Source organism: Chelmon rostratus, chromosome 1 (genome assembly GCF_017976325.1).
Source record: "Chelmon rostratus isolate fCheRos1 chromosome 1, fCheRos1.pri, whole genome shotgun sequence".
Classification (NCBI taxonomy): domain Eukaryota; kingdom Metazoa; phylum Chordata; class Actinopteri; order Chaetodontiformes; family Chaetodontidae; genus Chelmon; species Chelmon rostratus.
In genome coordinates this window covers 19,244,938-19,263,797 of record NC_055658.1, presented here as the reverse complement: position 1 = coordinate 19,263,797, position 18,860 = coordinate 19,244,938, and the positions used below count along the sequence as shown (strand labels likewise).

Sequence of the window (18,860 nt, the reverse complement as noted above, 5' to 3'; positions counted from 1 at the left end):
GTGATCACCCAGATCATACTGTACTCTGGGTGATTGCTGTCCTTGTTTGCAGTCATCTCTATTGATTGTACCATTGATTGCTGCCCTCAAACTGAACTGAATTCTGATGAGCCACAGTATTTTCCACAGGCCTCTGCTGTTACACTGCTGCTTATGTTCTACTGTAATTTGTCTTTTGCCACATTTTTTCTCCTGCCTGTGGCCTGTGGGTGTTATTGGGATGTCATGCAGGGTCAAAAGAGAAGGGATGGAGGAAGAGGGAGACAGAAAGAGGTAGCTGGGTTGCACCATGTGACCTCGCCAGCTGTTGCTGTATGCTGGTGGGAGAAACGGAGAGGGAGGTGAGGGGCAGGAACAGGGGAGAATCAGGGAGGGAGGGGTTGGGGAGCTCGCCGGCACACAATGTGACTGGTGACAATCCCTTGTTCTGCAGAGGGAGAGGGAGAGAGAGAGAGGGAGGCAGCAGGGGATGAACACACACACATGCCCGAGCGGAGATGTGAAGCGGGAGCTCACACACACCTCTCCTGATTCAGCGGAACAGATTTATTCGTCACTTCTCCTCTGCAGCCTCACGCAGCGAGCCTGCTGCAAAACAACACAATCCCAAAGCCGGCAGCACCTGTCCCGACCGGCAGCCCGCCGCTCCGCCTGCGCAGATTAACGGCTCCGTTACAACTGTGCCTGCGCGGTGACTGGCGTCCACTGCAGCTAAGAGGCGGAGGAGGTGGGGGGCGACAGGCTGGGACCCAGCGGAGAGACGAGCAGCGACTGTGAATGATGGGGAAACTAAAAAGCGACGACTGCATTGAGGATGAGCCAATGGATAATCTGCGGGACAAATAGATAACCAGGAGAGGAAGAAAACGAGGAGGAAGAGCTCTGTTTCTGTTTCTACCTTTGGAACTCCTGCAGGGAGATGTTCATCATTATGGGATAGACGCACGGGTCTGCCCATTGCCATGGATACCAGCACGCGAAAATTCACAGTGAGGAGATGGTTTTCTATCTACCTGAAGAACAAGGCGGCGAGGAGCAAGAACAGCGCGGGGTTCTGTCAGCTGGAGGTTAGTGAACTTACATCCACTCATGATGCATGCGCGCGTGAATCTGCGTGTGGCGCTGCATCACAGTTGCAACATGTGTGTGTGTGTGTGTGAATGTTTAGGCCCCAAGACAAAAACAAACAGCAGCCGTTTCTTATCAACAGTATGTGTGTGAGTGTGTGCGCGCGCACATGGGAATGGGTGTGGGAAGAATGTGCGTTATTTGGTATGTTGTGGTCACTGCAGCATCGTTACAGCTGTTGCTCTGCCTGCCTGTCAGGAATCCAGAAAACACAGTGGCAGAGAGACACTGTGTTTTGACTGAGAGAGAGAGAGAGAGAGGCTGCATGGAAACACAGTCTAACAGACAGAGACGCTAACAGGCAAACAGTCAGCCAGGCAGGCAGGCAGGCTGATGGATAAATGGACGCAGACAGATTGATTCAGTGGACGGCCGCAGCGCTGGAGGTCTATTTATAGCCCAAACAAAGCAGCGGGGAAGAGAGGGGCAGCATGCTGTTTGCAGCACATCTACCTGTATGTTTGAGATATAAATAGATAGACTCCCCCTCCCCTTCCTCTGCTCCCTGTTGTTGTGACTGCTGATGAATCGACTTGACAGGCTACCTGTCCTGTGATTGTAAGTCTCTCTGGCTGGCAAATGCCTGCTTGTGTTTGATTACCTGTTTGGCTGACTGTCTGAAACACGAGGCTCCATGTGGGGAACCCCCCTTTCACATCCCTCTCCTTCCCTGGAAGGCCTGAGTCAGGTCAGCTACAGATCAGCATCCCAGAGGCTGGCACAGAGGCCTTGGACGTGTCCCCCTCTGGTTGACGGATGCCACTCCTGCTGCCCTATTTGATGTGTAGAAACAGCGGTGCATCACATCAAGGGAGCTGCTGCTGCACTTCCATGGGCTGACGCTCTCTGGCACGTTACACTTCAAGCCACACGCCAATCAGTGACATCCCAGCAGGTGTTTGCTGATGAAAAACGACATGATCACAGCTTTGAGTAGTTTTAGTCTGCAAAGAGCTTAATCACCTTTACATCCAAAGTGCAAACCCTGCCTCACATGCTCAACCCTTAGAATACAGCCATCTCATCAAACGTGTTGTGTTTACTCTAATAAACTTTGGACACATTACCTAATTTACATAATGTCGTAATTGTGATATGGTGAAGGTCCACATGCTAGAATGTGAGCCTCAAATGATTTTGTGCATGTGCACAGAGTGATAGAAAATCCTTGGACATCACTGACTGTATTATGTTGGGTGTGGATCTCTGCACTGCTGCTCTGCTGTCATGTCAGCAGCTGATGTGCTGTCGGGTTTGTCTCACTGAGGGTGAAATGTGCAGCTCTGCCTGGTTCTGCACTTCCTTTAGGATCTGGACTGCAAAGAAAAAAATATTATTCACTATTTCAGGACTGTGGACTATTTCAGTCCATTATTGAATAACAAAAGCAATCACCAACAGGGTGAGATCATGTCCCTTGTTTCCATTGTGAATGTATTCATATTTTATGACAGTTCAAGGATCAGGCATCATTTTCTTGGTACAAGTGCATCAATCTAGAGATCCTGACTCTTAATTTCTACAAAATCCCTGATACAAGGGAAACTGCGCTGGAATTATCCCTCCAGTTGGCATATTTTGGTGTTGTTATCAAAATCAATCTTGAAGGCTGAATTTGAGACCTAATACCTTCCTTAGTTGCATGCCTTTGTTCGAGGTGAACTGTTACAGGAAAACGAATGTGTTGTGTAATTCACAGATTCAGTAACACTCTCACTGCAGAGATAGCGTCAAATAACTTCCTGTTTTAGCAGAAACAGACTGAAGTGACAGTCTGATTATTTTTAGCTCCATATGGGCTTCAAGTCTTGGAAATTGCTCTATTTCCAAATAGAGGGATAGATCTGATGCCGTTATAGAAAGACTGTATATTGTATTGATTTAATGGCAGGCAACTTTGTCAAATCTGTAAAACTCAAATAGACTAGAAAGTAAATTTAGATAACAAGATTGTTTAATATTTAATCATTCATATAGCTGCACATGTGAACGTCCCAGTGCCTCCTCCCCGACAAACAAAAACCTCAGTACTAAACCCGACAATGTACTAAAAATGAAGCTCACATGAAAAATTAGATGAAAGCTGTCTATAATTTACAAACAGACACATGTTAGGATTCAGCTTGATTTAAAGTGGGGTGTAAAGCTCCTAACTTCTGAGTGACTTTAGAGAATTACATTATACTGTCATGCTGACCAATCTCAGCCTTGCCTCAGGTTGCTGGTTGATCATTTGCTTCACTGAGCAGACTGAATAGGCTGCAAAAGGCAGCTTAAACTCTGCATCACTGCCAGCGACCTCGCCCCATACCTTCCCTGCAATAACATAATGGCTCATAAATAACCAGCTGTCTGCATGCGTGTATCCATGAGAGTGATTTGCTCTATTTTTGGGGTTTGATTTATCGACATTGATGTTACATGAACATTATTTCATAACTGCGGGCATGTTTTAAAATGTAATTCATCACCTGTGAGACAGATGTTTACCCTCAGTTTTTCTTAGGTTTCTTTTTCAGTCTTTGTAAATATGTAAATAACATACTAAATGTGACCTCTCTCTCTCTTTCCTCAGGATGACAGTATACTTAAGGAGATTGACATCAGCCACCATGTTAAAGAGGGCTGTGAGAAAGCAGACCCCTCTCAGTTCCAGCTGCTCAAAGTGCTGGGACAGGGCTCCTATGGAAAGGTACATGGATGCCATTTTAGCCTTAAACACTGAGACCTGAATATCTCAAACAACAACTCACGTAATGAAAATTTGAAAGAAAGCAACTTCTCTCAAATCCATTAGATCAGAGTGCTGGGAGTACAGGGATCCCAGAGACAGAGAGGAGATCAGTGTTGACACTGCCAGTCAAAAGATGACCAATGACACTAGGCCCAATGCTGACTACTACCGCTGACACTGTTGGTCATTACTTCAGTTGTACTACATGTGACTACAACAGTTTCACTACACGGCCAAAATGGCATGCACACTCTTTCAAAAACTACAGGCATTCATATGCTGCAATAATAACATCCACTTCTCTGAGAAGTTTCTCCAGGATGGTTTGATACCAGACTGCAGGGATTTGCTCCCATTCAGATACAATAACACTGATGTCCAACGCTGATGTTGTGCTTTAGGGCCTGGCTTGCAGTCGACATTGCATTTCCTCCCAAAGATGCTGGGTGGGGTTGAGGTCAGGCTCTTTGGTGCATCTGCACCAAACTGGGAAATCCAGAGTCCCACTCCTTTACGTGCCTTGCTTTGTGCAGGGGGGGTACTGTCAGCTGAAGCAGGAGAGAGCCTTCGCCAAACCCCAGCCACAAAATCTGAAGTGTACTACGGCCTAAAATATCTTTGTATGCGGTCGCAATAGACTTCCCTTAACCTAACCAAGGGGCCTATCCCAAAAAACACCACCAAACTGAAAGTGCACAAAAGTATAAGCGACAGGGTGTCCACTTACTTTTGGCCATATAGCCATCATTTGCCTTTGATAAGCCATGCATTTTCAGTTATTTCTGGATTAGCAGTATGACATCTCGTGCCACAGATAATTATGTTTATTAAAATCCATAAAGGCCTGCTGAACTAATGTCTGCATGGGGCAGAAGTGGAACCACAGCAGATGTTGACGAGTGGATGTTTTTTTTTCCAAAGCCACAGTGTGGCCTGGTTAGCATGTTTGCATAAGCTAGCTATACACCGCTTTATTAGCATCTGGCACGCATGCGTAAGTCATAGCTGTTGTCTCTCCCACAGTGAAAGAGCTTTTATGTGAATCTTGTATGAAAAGTGCTAATAACCGGCACTGCAGGTGAGAGTGAGTGTAAAATGTTGTGGCCTCCAAAACAAGTGTTAGTGTCTTACGTTTTACTGATATGGCTTCTTACAAACAATGAACAGGAAGCATATGAAACACTGTAATCTGTAAAATAACGAGTAACTAAAGCTGTCAGACAAATAGTTGGAGCAGAAGGTACAAAAAGAATACCTCAAATTTGTATTGATAAACAATTTGTTGGTCTGCTTTAGTAAATGTACATTCCACCACTAATTAGCAACGCCTGAATATTCCTACTTGTGTTTTAATGTTTATCTTATGCTGCTACAAAGGGTCTTCTGAAATGTTAAAGTGGTGTTTTGTGAGAAAAATAGTCTGTCGTAGAAGACGTGATGAAGACAGTGATGGATGATGATGGTGATCATTCCAGGTGTTTCTGGTGAGGAAGATCAGAGGAGTGGACAGAGGACAGCTGTATGCCATGAAGGTCCTGAAGAAAGCCACGCTGAAAGGTAACAAAAGAAAAGCTGGAATATGAGATGCAGTAAATCTACTAATGCTTTGACGCACACTACCTGCCCAGTTCTCTTCATGGCTTCATGAATTATTTTTTGTCTTTATTAATGATATTTGAAATATCTTTCTGTAGAGGCACAACTGGCTCATGCACCCATTTTTGGACCCATGAGAAGTGATTATGAAATTAAGACAAAAGAACAAACTTGATAACTTGAAGAATCCCTTGTGTTTGATGTTGGGAGGCAAATTTAAAGATATAAAATACTTCAAAACAAAAAGCAATGAGGTTGTTTTTCTTGTGGTGTTTATACTTTACGACAGGTTCAAGCAGTACTTGTAAACACTGTGGATCGACCTGTTCATTGTCTGTAGCACCCAGAAATGGACACGTTAGACACATTACGCTGCAGTAACAGCTTTCTGTTTTTATTGGCTGCTGAGTTGTCATTTGTTAAGAGTAATATTGGCCGTGCACAGGAAGGACAGGAGATGTATGAATGTCAGTCCTCAGAGTGCCCTACATTCAGGAGGATTTGGGGTAAAAGAGGTTAGTTTGTACTTGTGATGCAGATGAACTGTTTTGAATTGAATGGGATTATTGTAAACGAGGATGTGCCGTAAAAGCAGGTTGAGATGTCATGTGCTGATTTACCGTCTTTGTACAAGCCTTAATCCTCTTAACCTGCACCCCTGGAATTTAAATAGTTATGCTCTCATATTATCAAGGAGACAGATGCTGCAATAACGCTGTTATTGTTGTAAAGTCGGTGCGGTTTCATCCGACAGAAAACCTGCTCGTGGTGTAAGAGCAGAGAGGAAGAACTGAATATTATCTTATTAAACAAATTCTTCTCGCCTCACGATCTCCTTCTCAGTTCGGGATCGCGTTCGGTCCAAGATGGAGAGAGACATTCTGGCAGAAGTGAACCATCCATTTATCGTTAAACTGCACTATGGTAAGTCTGATCTCTCTCTCAAATCACACTTTATTCCAATATATAACAGATCAAATCTTTTTTGACAATGGAAAAGCAGAAATGGAGGTTTAGATGACCTTTCAATGCCCAACCTGTCTAGATGTACTAGTGGGTGTTGGTACTATTGTGAATGTTCACAATATACACCTTTTCTACTTTGAAAACGTCTTAGATACTGCCTCAGTATTTGTTTTATAACTTTGTGTGTGTGTGTGTGTGTGTGTGTGTGTGTGTGTGTGTGTGTGTGTGTGTAGCCTTTCAGACAGAAGGAAAGCTCTATCTGATCCTCGACTTCCTCCGAGGAGGAGACCTTTTCACTCGCCTGTCAAAGGAGGTAGGTTTGCTCCTGATTGGCTCCCTGGCTCCCTCCCCATCGCCACTTAAAGAATTACAAGCCTTTACTTTTCAAGGTTTACTTGTTACGTGCTGCATAGCACTGATGCAGAATCACCAGGAGTGAAAGCACCTGCCGTCACTGTCCTTGTGAAGGCTGCGTGGATGTGACCCCCGCCTCTGTTAATTTCATGCTGATGCGTCATCAGCAAACACAAAGTGTGCTGGCTGTGAGCTTTAAAGATAAGCGCTGCTTTGTTTTGTTTCGTCCATTAAGGCCCAAAAGTCTGCATCAGTCAGTGTTTCTGCTGAAGTGGAAAGGTGGAAGTCACAGACTCTTATCTGAGAGTGAAAAAAGAACAAATTACAGTTACTGACCAAATGATTGATATTAAGAACAGCTTTCTTTGCTGTTGGAAGAAGTGTGAAAAACAGAGCATCACGAGATCCATAATGATTTAATACTTTGATATGGAAATGTATCAAAGTGAGAAGTTATTCATGATTACTGAGAGTTTGATGCCAACATGAGCCCATATAAATTCAATTTCTTTTTTACTTAAATATTTTGCTAATTTTTTTTCCTGCTCACATTTGTTCCTTTTGTATTCTTGTGTTTTTTTGTTTGTTTGTTTGTTTTTTGTGGTTTTCAGGTAATGTTCACAGAGGAGGATGTGAAGTTTTACCTTGCAGAGTTGGCCCTGGCCTTGGACCATCTACACAGTCTGGGCATCATCTACAGGGACCTCAAACCTGAAAAGTACCGTCTCTCCTCTCTCCTCTCTTTTTTTTTTTAAATCCCTTTATTGTACAAATCTAATGTTCATTTGTCCCAACAGTATTCTTCTGGATGAAGAGGGACACATTAAGATAACTGGTCAGTGCAGCCAACAACCTCCTGACTTTCTTCCTGTTCATCTTTTACTTAATGTCAGTCGTTCTGCTGACCTTGTTCCACCGTCTCTCTCTGACTCTCTGTTTCAGACTTCGGGCTGAGCAAGGAGGCCATCGACCATGATAAAAGAGCGTATTCCTTCTGTGGAACAATAGAGTACATGGCTCCAGAGGTCGTAAACAGGAGAGGACACACGCAAAGTGCTGACTGGTGGTCATTTGGGGTACTTATGGTGAGCGTTGTTAAATCTTGAAGCAGTCTTTTACTTTCACAGCCCATTTTCACTTTTTATGTGCGCTTGTGATCTTTACTCTGGGTCCATTTTCGCTTTTCTTTTTACTGACTTGTAAATTTTGTCTGATCGTAGTGTCAGAAACAGCAGGCATGAATTTGCTATATCTCATGAGCCAAAAACTCAGCTCTTGGATGATGTGCCAGTATGCTGGTTTCTTAATTTGGCTTTCTTTTGGCAGCAAAGCTGCTCAATTACCGTATCTGGCAGATTATGTGCCATCACTTTCAGTAATCGTGCATCTGTTGGATTCTGCTTGTTTTGTTAGGCTTGTGGCTTATTTTACTAATACTGAAAAGGAGGTTAACGCTCACTGACAGCTTGCAGCTACACCAGGGCACCAGGGAAAAGTGTCTCCCCTGCCTGCCCTTGGCTCGCATTAGGAATATCCAAATATTAAAACACACACATATTAAAATACACAAACAAACAGCTGAAGGTTTTAAAATATGCCCTCTGGACTGCACAGATTTTGTAAAACTCAAAACAGTTGTGGAAGGAGTCAAGTTAATTTTATTTATGTAGCTCAAATCACAAATTCACCTCAAGGGACTTTACAATCTGTACAGCATACAACACAATCTATCCTTGGACCTGCCATTCGGGTTTATAAATCAAAAAAATATTTGTAGAGAAATCTATAATTCTGATTAAATTTAATTTAAAACACTGCAAAATCATCTTTTATATGATCTATTTTTTATACAGTAATATAAATCTCCAGTATATGTACATTATGTTGCATTTGCACTGTTGGACAGTGGTTCCCTGTTTTACACTGATATGCTATAAAATGAAACTCAACTTGCTTATTTGTTTGTACCAACAATTTATTGGATTATTTGCAAATGCATTATGATTTACTCTTAATCTTATTGTGTCTCCTGGATTTTTCACTGAGGTTGATTAAGGTGCTGCATTATAACAGTCAAATAACTAAAGACACTTGCATTGAGCGTAAAGACTCAGAATAATCCACCTGTACGTTACCTGTCACTGCTCAGCTTTGTGCTCTGACAGTTGCTGTCGTCTGTTTTCCAGTTTGAGATGTTGACAGGATCTTTGCCATTCCAAGGAAAAGATCGGAAGGAAACAATGGCGCTGATTCTGAAGTAAGAAAAATTCAGACTGTTTGTATCATTTGTTGTTGTTATTCCTGAAGCCTAACAAACCCCTAACGGTCTGAGTTTAGACTGAAATGCTGCTATGTGTAGACAAATCATTTAACAACAATTTAATACTGATTTCATTGTTTCATTAGTGTCTTGTTCTTAGTTTCTGTACACAAGTGGCAATGATTTCCTGTCTATGTACAGGATGTTTTATTGCATTTAGGTTACACTTCCTCAAAGTTTCTGATCTACTTCTTCTTTTCCTGTGCCACCATGTCATTGTTCAAGTACACCAAATAATAATCTTTCAGGATGTGGTTCATTCTGGATAAACTGCTTTATGAACCTATGTATGTCACAGTATTACATCATAGAATCGTGACACACACCAGGGGTTGTTCACTGGAAGCAGACCTGACAACAGGAAGATAGTGACGCACACTCTGGCTCCACTCATCCAATATGGAGCCAGAGCGTGCAACACTTTTCTCCTATTTTCAGAATGTCACAGCATGACCAAACATCTGTGTGTGCATAAACCTGTTCCTCGTCTTGTCTGCAAAGGGCCAAGCTGGGCATGCCGCAGTTCCTCAGTCCTGAAGTGCAGAGTTTATTAAGAGCACTCTTCAAGAGGAACCCTGCCAATCGACTAGGTACTGTATACATGAACCTTGGAAACTGACATGCACATATGTTTTCAGAATAATGGCTGTACATCTACATTTTCGTGCTGCTTTGTATTCCCAATTATCGAGGGCGGGTGTTACCTGGAGGGATGCAAAATGTAAGAGACAACGAGGCTGCAGGTGATAGCAGCAACCTAATTTAAATCATCACTTTGAACACTTTGCACAGCAGTTGAGTCAGTGAACAAAAGACACGTGATACATTCAGACCTGGGGAGCTAATGCCACTAAATCCTGATGACAATAATATGCCAATAATGTTAGGTGATGTGTCACAAAGCAGCCAAACCATCATGGGGATCCATTGGAAGTTTGGCAATTCACATAACAGACTTGATAAAAACTTTATGTGTTTCAGGTGTTTTTGGTATGTGGTGTGTTTGCTTAATAGATGTGAACAATGTCTCAATGTGTGTGACTGATCAGGTGCAGGACCAGATGGAGTGGAAGAAATAAAACGACATCGCTTCTTTGCATCCATAGACTGGAATGTAAGTGTGGTTTATGAAGAATATTTTGTAGTGCATGTCATATTAAGATGACCAAAGTGGTTGTTTTTTTCAGGACACTATTTATAAGGGTGCTCTTAACTTGTATCATACACAAATACTCATGAGCATTATGCACATGCTCCATGCAGTATAATGATGTAATATGTAGTAATATAATGTTTAAAGCTTAACGTCATGTAAGGGTCGTTTTTTTCCCCCTAACAATGTGACAAAGCTACTGGTTTCCCTGAAACTGTGCCTCTGATATTCAGATTAGTGGTCTGGGTTGAATTAAAGGCTTTAATTTAAAGAACAGCGAATCTGGATCACGTTGTGGTGACGATGGTTGTTGTTTCCTGTCATCTAAACCCTGCAGCTGTTCATCCACTTCCTCAAGAGCTGCCCACAATCATGAATCATTGAGCATCTTTAGTATGAGATTTTGCTCAGTGGTAAAATCTCTAACTTCCCTCTCTGCCCGCCCTGCCCAGCTTTACTGTAATTAATCCTCCTGCCTCTAATGGCCTTTCTCACAGAAACGTTGCTCGTGCGCAAATGTCCTGGCTCCACACATTACCTGTGCTATCGTAATCTTAATAACCTTGACATCCGCTCCTTCTTTTTAACTGTAAGCACTCTTTCCCAAAGCTTCTCTTTAAGCAGCCTGTCAGACTTCACTGAGTCATGCTCTGAAACTCCATTCATTTAACTTGAAAGCTCTGTTGTTGCAGCCCCTGGGTCACATGTGAGTAACATCCATGCTGCAGAGGCCTTCTATTGCATACCCAAGAACAGCTAAAAGCAAATCCCTTATGTAATGACTGTGTAGGCTTTCAGGAAGTACATTACAGCAAATTCAAGTGGGCTTGCAGGAGAGAGGAGGACCAGCTTTATTAAAGTTAGATGCAGACACCAGCAAGACTGTTGACTTTGCTAGAGTTAGAGAGGATTTCCTCCCAAGTGAAGTCTCTGCAGAGTAATCCCTAATTTATTGTTTTATCGACTGCACAACAAAATCTTTCAAAGCACCCGTGTTCACGCTGTTGCACCCATTCCTCTTTATCAGAGATGTTCGGAAGGCTTGTGACACTTGTTTATCCACTGTTGTGAGTAGCGACGCTCTCATTTCTAACAAAATCCACTATTATCTGCTTTGCATGCCCACTAATCTCTGCCCTCGCCACTGGCTCTCGCTGTTACTCCTCGCTACATTACTACCTACTCGGCCCTGCCAAACACCACATTTTCCTATTTACAGATGGCATTGCTGGCTCTGCGCGACAAGCTATCAATAAGAGGCTTACGTTCTCCTCCACACTATGCTAATTAAATCACTGTGCTGTCCGCTGTGGTCCATCAGAATCTTGTTGGACTTCTTCTCTGTGATCCTCCAGTTTGTCATTAATGTCTTGATTTTGGAGGTGTTTCTCTTATAACAAAGCTGACAAAAATCTGCATCCTCACCTTCTCAGCGGCTGTGCATCACACAGAATGTGAATTGCAAATTAAATAGCATGTAGGAGTGTTTATGACTGGTAACAGTCTCACTATAAATAATAAAAAAAAACCCATCTTTTTTTTATTTACAATGCTGGTGGCCTCTGTACAGTTATTTAATGTGAAACCCTGCCAGACTGTTCACAGCAGGCAATGGTGACACCTGCAGGCCATATAGTAGTAGTGCACTTCAGTAAGTAAAAATGAAGCATGTGCGTACTCTGAGTGCTGATAATGAGCATACAGGAATTTTGAGCTGACATTACTTTACAGTGCATGTCATATCGTCCTTTTTTTTAATCACTGGTGGTGACTGCTTTTTCATCATCCATGAGCTGAGGCTAAACATTATTTTCTAATCTAATTTGGATAATAACACTCTTTATTTTGTTCTCTTCTTTTCTAATTTGCTAAGTTAAATTTCAGGCCCAGGCTCTGTCGTTGCTGTATGTGTTGACATTAAATCTTTACGACAGGATTCGTTTGATGAGATGTGTGTGGGAACGTTTCATTTAAATCATTTGACAACCCATGTTTCACTCCTCATACTGGATCCGGCGACTATTACAAACAGTGATTCAAAGGAAACAAAGCAATGTTTTGTTGACACACAAAACACTGTTGACTAGCTGACACCAAGCCTGACTTTTACATTAAACTGTACTGTGAATTGTCACCAGATCTTGTGTCATTCTGTGGTTGCGCCAGCTGTGATCATTGCGGCTATTTTTCTGTAGAAGTTGTACAGGAAGGAAATGAGGCCTCCATTCAAACCCACGGTTGGAAGACCTGAAGACACTTTCCATTTTGATCCTGAGTTCACCTCCAGAACACCCACTGGTAACCAAAACATCCAGACACACACACACACACACACACACACACACACACAGCAACAGATTAACACAAGTTAATCTATCACCAGTGGCAGTGATGCCTTTTTGAACTCAGACGCTCTGAGTCTGTAGCCTCTGTTAAATCTCTAAATTTAATCTAAGTTTCTTTTTGTGAAAGCCTTTGTTTGAAATCTGTTTTATTTGTACTGTTATTTTGTTTATTCTTATTTATTTGATCATTTCACTTTCAGAAATGTAATTGTCTTTATTTCTCTGTGTTCATGTCTTTGACCTTTTTATCATTTTATCTGCATTATTCAGTTTCATTCTTATTTTATTTTGTAATGCACTACATTGTTAAGAAAACTTTATTATTATCATTATTACGTGTTCTTAGAGAAAATAAGATGCAACTGATCAGATGTATGTAGTAGTTGTTCAAGTTGATGATGCATTCATCCCTGCCCATCCAGACTCTCCCGGCATCCCTCCCAGCGCAAACACACACCAGCTGTTTCGTGGTTTCAGCTTTGTTGCAACAAATCAAAATCACGAGCCCAGCGCTGCTACGGTGGCGCCCTCTCGTCAGGAGGTGAACAACATCAACCCCATAGGGCAGGTACATGTGCCTTTATGAAAACACCTCAACATCTGATTAAACGATACACTCACACACTGATTGGGTAACAAATTAACTGTGTGAATAAATCACTGAATTGCTCTGTTTTATGAGTTGACTGACAGATGAACAGACTGAATAATTAAGAAACCAGCTATTTAATTATGGCGACCTTTCTCGAAATAACCCCCATAAATCACAGTCAGCTATATTACTGCAGCAAGCGACTGCTAGACAAAGCAATTATTCTCTCACCTAATACATGACTCTATACATTTGACTATGACAGATATGAGAAATATAATGGAAGAATGTGTGTGTGTGTGTGTGTGTGTGTGTCTGACGGCTTGTGTTCCCTGCAGCATCTTCGTGGTGACGTGGCCTTCAGCGATGTTTATGAGCTTAAGGAGGAAGTTGGACAGACAGTGACTTCCGTGTGCAGGAGATGTCTGCACAGAGTTACCGCTGTGGAGTATTCAGTCAAGGTAGTGGACAGTAAATCCTCACCAGAACTTATTCAGACGCAGTGCAGTTGTGTGTCTTTCACAACATCTCCTCTGTGCTTCTGTGTCAGATTATTGAGAGGGCGAGGAAAGATCCATCAGAAGAGATCGAGATTCTGTTAAGATACGGACAGCATCCAAATATTATTACTCTCAAGGATGTAAGTGTGACACACAAAAAGCAGGCTAAAACAACAGGCAGGACTTCTTCATCTTTTTAGCAGTTTTTAATTACCCATACGTGTGTGTGTGTGTATGTATATGTGTGTATGGTTTTACCATTAGGTGTTTGACGACGGCCAGTGTGTGTTCCTGGTTCAGGATTTGCTGAGAGGAGACGAGCTGCTGGACAGAGCCCTGACGGTGCCAAATTTTACAGAGAGGGACGCGTCGGACGTTATCTGTACGCTGACCAAGACTGTGGAGTATTTACACTCACAGGGGGTAAGACGGAGGGGCAGAACCCTCAAAACTAGACTTCTTGACTTCAGCGTACTTGAATTGTACCTGCTACGTACTGCACGCCTTGGTTTTGAAGAGGGAGAGAGATGAAACACTGAGAGGTGTACAAAAAATCAAGTTATGCTGTTCTGTGAACCTAATTATTAACTTGCATCATCATCATGCTTATGTTTTAATCTGTGTGTGTGTGTGTGTTTCCCCTTCCTCAGGTTGTGCATCGAGACCTGAAGCCCAGTAACATTCGCTACTCTGATGACAGTGGACTCCCAGAATGCATCAGGATATGTGATTTTGGTTTTGCCAAACAGCTCCGGGCTGAGAATGGTTTGCTGATGACCCCGTGTTACACAGCCACGTTCATGGCTCCTGAGGTACAGCAGATCAGTAATCACAGTCTGACGTCTCTAATATCCCAGCAGCACTTACACAAATTATGGAATGGATATGAAAAATACATAAAAAAAAATAATTAATCACCAAAACTAATCCCACCATGCACCGGGTGTGCGTGTGCGTGTGCAGGTTCTGAAGAAGCAGGGTTATGATGCAGCCTGTGACATCTGGAGCCTGGGGATCCTGCTCTACACCATGATAGCTGGGTGAGTTTAAAACCACCAGTGCTGACGCACAGTTCAGGTCTCTGTGTAACTGTAACCTCATGTTGCCATTTTCTGCAAACGCTCCCTGTGGTGCTATGAACAGGATGTGTTCAAAATGAATTCCCCGGGTGAAATAACAGTGACGGCAATAAGAGACGATGTCTTTTACTCATGTCACATCAAAGCTTATTGCTTTTAATCTCCTCTACATTGGGTTTTATTGTCTCTGGATTCTACAGTGTCAGGGGTTTTAATTTCTCCAGCATTTTTTCACAGCAGTTATGGATTTTAGACGGTTCTCTATGGTCCGACTCATTCTCTGTTATTGTAATTCGCCCAGCCTTTGAATCACTCTCTGTGAAGTTTTCCTTTTTATTGGCCAGTTTCAGTCCCTTTGCCAGCAGCTCTGAGGACACAGCGGAGGAAATTCTGGCTCAAATTGGCTGCGGGAAATTCATTATCACAGGAGGGAACTGGGACCTGGTATCAGAGGCTGCCAAGGTAAAAATGAATTTTTTGGGGGTTGCCTGCTGACATCATGGTGTGTCTAACTATACTTTTATCACCAGCTCATTTCCCCTTGTGTGTAACAGGACATTGTGATCAAGATGCTCCACGTGGACCCTCACCAGCGCCTGACTGCCCCCCAGGTACTATGAAGGATACGGGTCCCTCTTGATGCTTTTATTTTGTTGTTGTTTTCATAGTTTTTACTGGAGTATTTACCATTTACAGACATTATTAAATACATTACAGATAACATAGTTTTGATCAGTTTATACAGACATAATAAACAGTAGAGGAGATCATTTGACACACACTCACACCATTTCCTTTACACGCACATGTGCAAATGTTCTCTCAGCCTCTAAGCTAAAGCCATCAGGATAGTGGACAGTATATGCTGCATGCTAGCTTGCTGTTTTGTCTGTATATCACCATTTGAAGTCTTTGAAAAATACATTTGGAAATCATTTTCGCTGCAATCCCCTTTAGGTTCTCCGTCACCCCTGGATAGTAGACCGAGATCAGCTCTCTGACAGAGCTCTCAGCAGGCAGGACGCACTCACCGTCAAGGTCAGGCCTGTGTGCATGTGTTTGTATACAGTAAGCATTGTCAGTGTGTGTGTGTGTGTGTGTGTTTGTGTGTGTGTGTGTGTCAGCATTCCTTTTCCTCTGAATGACTGAACTCCCACAGAAACTCCTGTTGTTCTCAACAGATTTCATGTGAGATTCAGTAAAATGTGTTTCTCTGTCTGTCCACCAGGTGACGCTGTCTACCACTTACTTATTTTTGGGACATTGCAAGGCCAGTATTAACATAATATACTCTAATATAATCTCTTTTTTTACCACCAGGGGGCGCTGTCGGCCACCTACTCTGCATTGAGGCGCTGTGCTCCTGCACCTGTCCTGGAGCCTGTTCACTCCTCCAGCCTGGCTCAGCGGCGAGGAATGAAGAAACTGGGGAGTCCCAAAGTTAATTCAGACCCTAAAGAAAAAGAGTAGCATCAACCAGCTGAGTGAAAAAGAAACTTAAACTTAGACGGACATCGTTTCAAAAGATGGAGTCTTTTTGAGAAGCACACACCTTGGTATAAAGTGCTTATAGGCCTATAAAGTGAATGTAGCAGATCAGAAAAATTTAATCCAAAGGGACTAAGCCTAATTAACTGTAACAATAAAGCAGTCCACTAGCACTGGCATCAGGATCCGCTTCAGTTCACTCAACTGAAAGTGTCATTTTTTGAAAATTTGGGCACTTAGTTTGAAAATTGCCCTTAATTTCAGTTGGTTGAAAAAATATTTATCTCAATTTCATTCTCAGACAGTATTTCTCATAGTTCGGCTATAAAACTGCAATGATCGGGACTGATCTGAGTGGACCTTTACTTTATTTTGGTCATACAAGTCAAACCACAGTCCAGTTGAAGCTGTGGTGCAACATAAAACAGACAAATTGTTACTTGCCTTGATCTTTATGTGCAGTAGCTCCAGCAGCTGAAAGTGGGGCAAATTATTCCGGTCAACAAAATGAGAAAAAGCAGTACTCTGTGCCACAAACAACATGCCAAATAATCAGTTTACTTTAGTTTTCATGTTCAGCACATCCGTGTATGACACCAGGAGTTCGTGGACAGCCATGATAACACTGTTTCCCACAATCACTACTTACATAAAATAACATAATCTGATATCAGACGTTTGTTAGAATAACATCTGTTTGAACACTGTCTCTCAGATTCTAATATTTTTCCTCCAGCCAGTCTTTTGAATTCTATGGATTTATGCATGTTAAAAATGTAAATATCCTACCAAAGGGAATTATTGCTTTAGCTAGCAATGCCATTGAAGTCTTATTGTTCATAATATGCTTCATCATTTGACTGTGTGTATTGCTGTCTTCCAGCAGCCTTTGACTCTCATTGAAATTTACCGTCAAAAGTGTCACAGCTGCACTTCCCAGATCTGGTGGAACGGCGAGAGGTGTTCATGTTCAGCGTTGTTTGTTGTGTTTTTCACAGCATTGTTCAAAGTGTTATTTGTCTGAAGAGTAGTCATAGAGGCAGGAAAACGCAGAGAGCATCATATTGCTCTTTGGTAAATGTCCCACTCATAGCGAAACCGTGCAGCTTATACTGCTTTGTATTATTAAGTCCGCATTCAGTGTGATAGTTCATCTTTCCGTGTGTGCTTGAGTGTGTCAAGTTGCTGCCAGTAGGCTCCTGTTTGCTGTTATTGTTAAGCCAAAATGTCTGAGAAGCACTGTGTCAGAGGACTGTACATACTGTCTATTGCTGCTGCCCTGATTGTATCTAATAATAAGTCGTACAATCACAAATACGAGGTAAGACTGAACAGGGTGCAGATATGAGTAGCGCACTTTGTGTCGTGCAGTTGCAGTGTCGTTACCAGTAGGAATGTAGATTATGATGCTCCACAATTAATACACATACTTACTGGTCAGAGGTAAAACAAAATGTATTGTGTTGTGAAACCAATAAGCACTGTAGCATAGATACAGTAATTCTGTACATATTATGTTTGCAGATGCACAGACCGTATGTGTTGTGGTGCAATTGCACAACTGTTAGAGGTGGAGCCGGGACTGATGCAACTATGAGTATGCAGATAAGGTTGTAGATATTGTGCTGTACACCCGTAAAATCGAGGTAAAAGCTGTAAATATTGTTAACTAATTTAAATTGTACATACTGTCATGCAGAAGCACCAGTAAGAGATTAGACTGTATATATTTAGTATTGTGCAACTATCGGCAAGCGGTGAGGCTGTATATATTGTGTTTGCAGATGTATTAAGATTGTACATATTATATTGTGTTGTGCATCCATTGCTCAGAGTGTACATACTGTCTATACCTGGCCAATCACTGAAATTATTGGCTAGAATGCCAAAGTTTTACAAATAAAGGAAAAGACCAGAAACAACACTGAAATGAGTCAAGAGGTTATTTATGGAGGTGCAGGTGTTAAAGTCAACAGCATTAATGTTGGATCTGCATAATGAGCCAGACCCCTACAACATTAATCATTAATTCTATTATTTACACTTTATTACTCATAAAAGGTGTATGTGCAGAGTGCAATATTCAGCATTACATCTCCTAACAATAGTTACATTCTGGCCCTAAAAAGACAAACAAAGCTGGTTCACTTCCTTTGAATCTCAAAGCAAGAACTGAGCTTATAAAATGTAGTGCTAGCTGTTTGGATGAGAGAAGGAAAAGAAAACAAGTGAAAGATTGCAGGTATAACACAGCCAGATGCAGATTAATAGACCAAAAAAATAAATGCGACACCAAAATGCCTTAATGTACAACAAACTAATCAGTCTTTGTACAGCAATATCAAATACTGCAATATGAAACACTCTCGTCTGATGCTTAAATGGATGTGAAAGGTGTCGAAGATTTCACCATCCTCACGTCACAATATGGAAAAACGTGAAAGGTGTCACATCTCAGGTCCAGCGTGTGCAGCTGTCGCATCAATGTAGTTTTATATTCAATACACAGGGTTTGTTTCCAAGCTTGAATAACTTATTCTCATTGCATTAGAAACTGATGACTATTATCAGTCCAGGAAGAAAAAGGATTTCACCTGCAACACTA

General features: G+C 42.0%; 1 protein-coding gene across 3 annotated transcripts; it reads left to right on the top strand.

The window, feature by feature from the left end:
- Positions 1-521: 521 nt before the first annotated feature.
- On the top strand, positions 522-18,169 carry LOC121605453 (ribosomal protein S6 kinase alpha-2-like). 3 transcript variants are annotated; one of them, XR_006006800.1, is made up of 22 exons: positions 522-1,067; positions 3,704-3,820; positions 5,338-5,419; positions 6,302-6,382; positions 6,658-6,737; positions 7,390-7,496; positions 7,576-7,613; positions 7,721-7,863; positions 8,965-9,035; positions 9,600-9,688; positions 10,148-10,212; positions 12,447-12,549; positions 13,019-13,164; positions 13,527-13,649; positions 13,739-13,828; positions 13,953-14,111; positions 14,339-14,500; positions 14,652-14,728; positions 15,092-15,229; positions 15,322-15,378; positions 15,725-15,805; positions 16,088-16,097. XR_006006800.1 is itself a non-coding variant. In XM_041935483.1 (22 exons), exons 1-22 carry the CDS (start codon positions 963-965, stop codon positions 16,235-16,237), a joined length of 2,217 nt encoding a protein of 738 aa, XP_041791417.1. In that variant the 5' UTR covers positions 522-962; the 3' UTR covers positions 16,238-18,169. The 3 variants fall into 3 exon arrangements, 2 of the variants coding, with proteins under 2 accessions (XP_041791417.1, XP_041791336.1); XM_041935483.1 differs by having other exon boundaries at positions 13,019-13,137; positions 15,112-15,229; positions 16,088-18,169; XM_041935402.1 differs by having other exon boundaries at positions 15,112-15,229; positions 16,088-18,169.
- Positions 18,170-18,860: the final 691 nt, after the last annotated feature.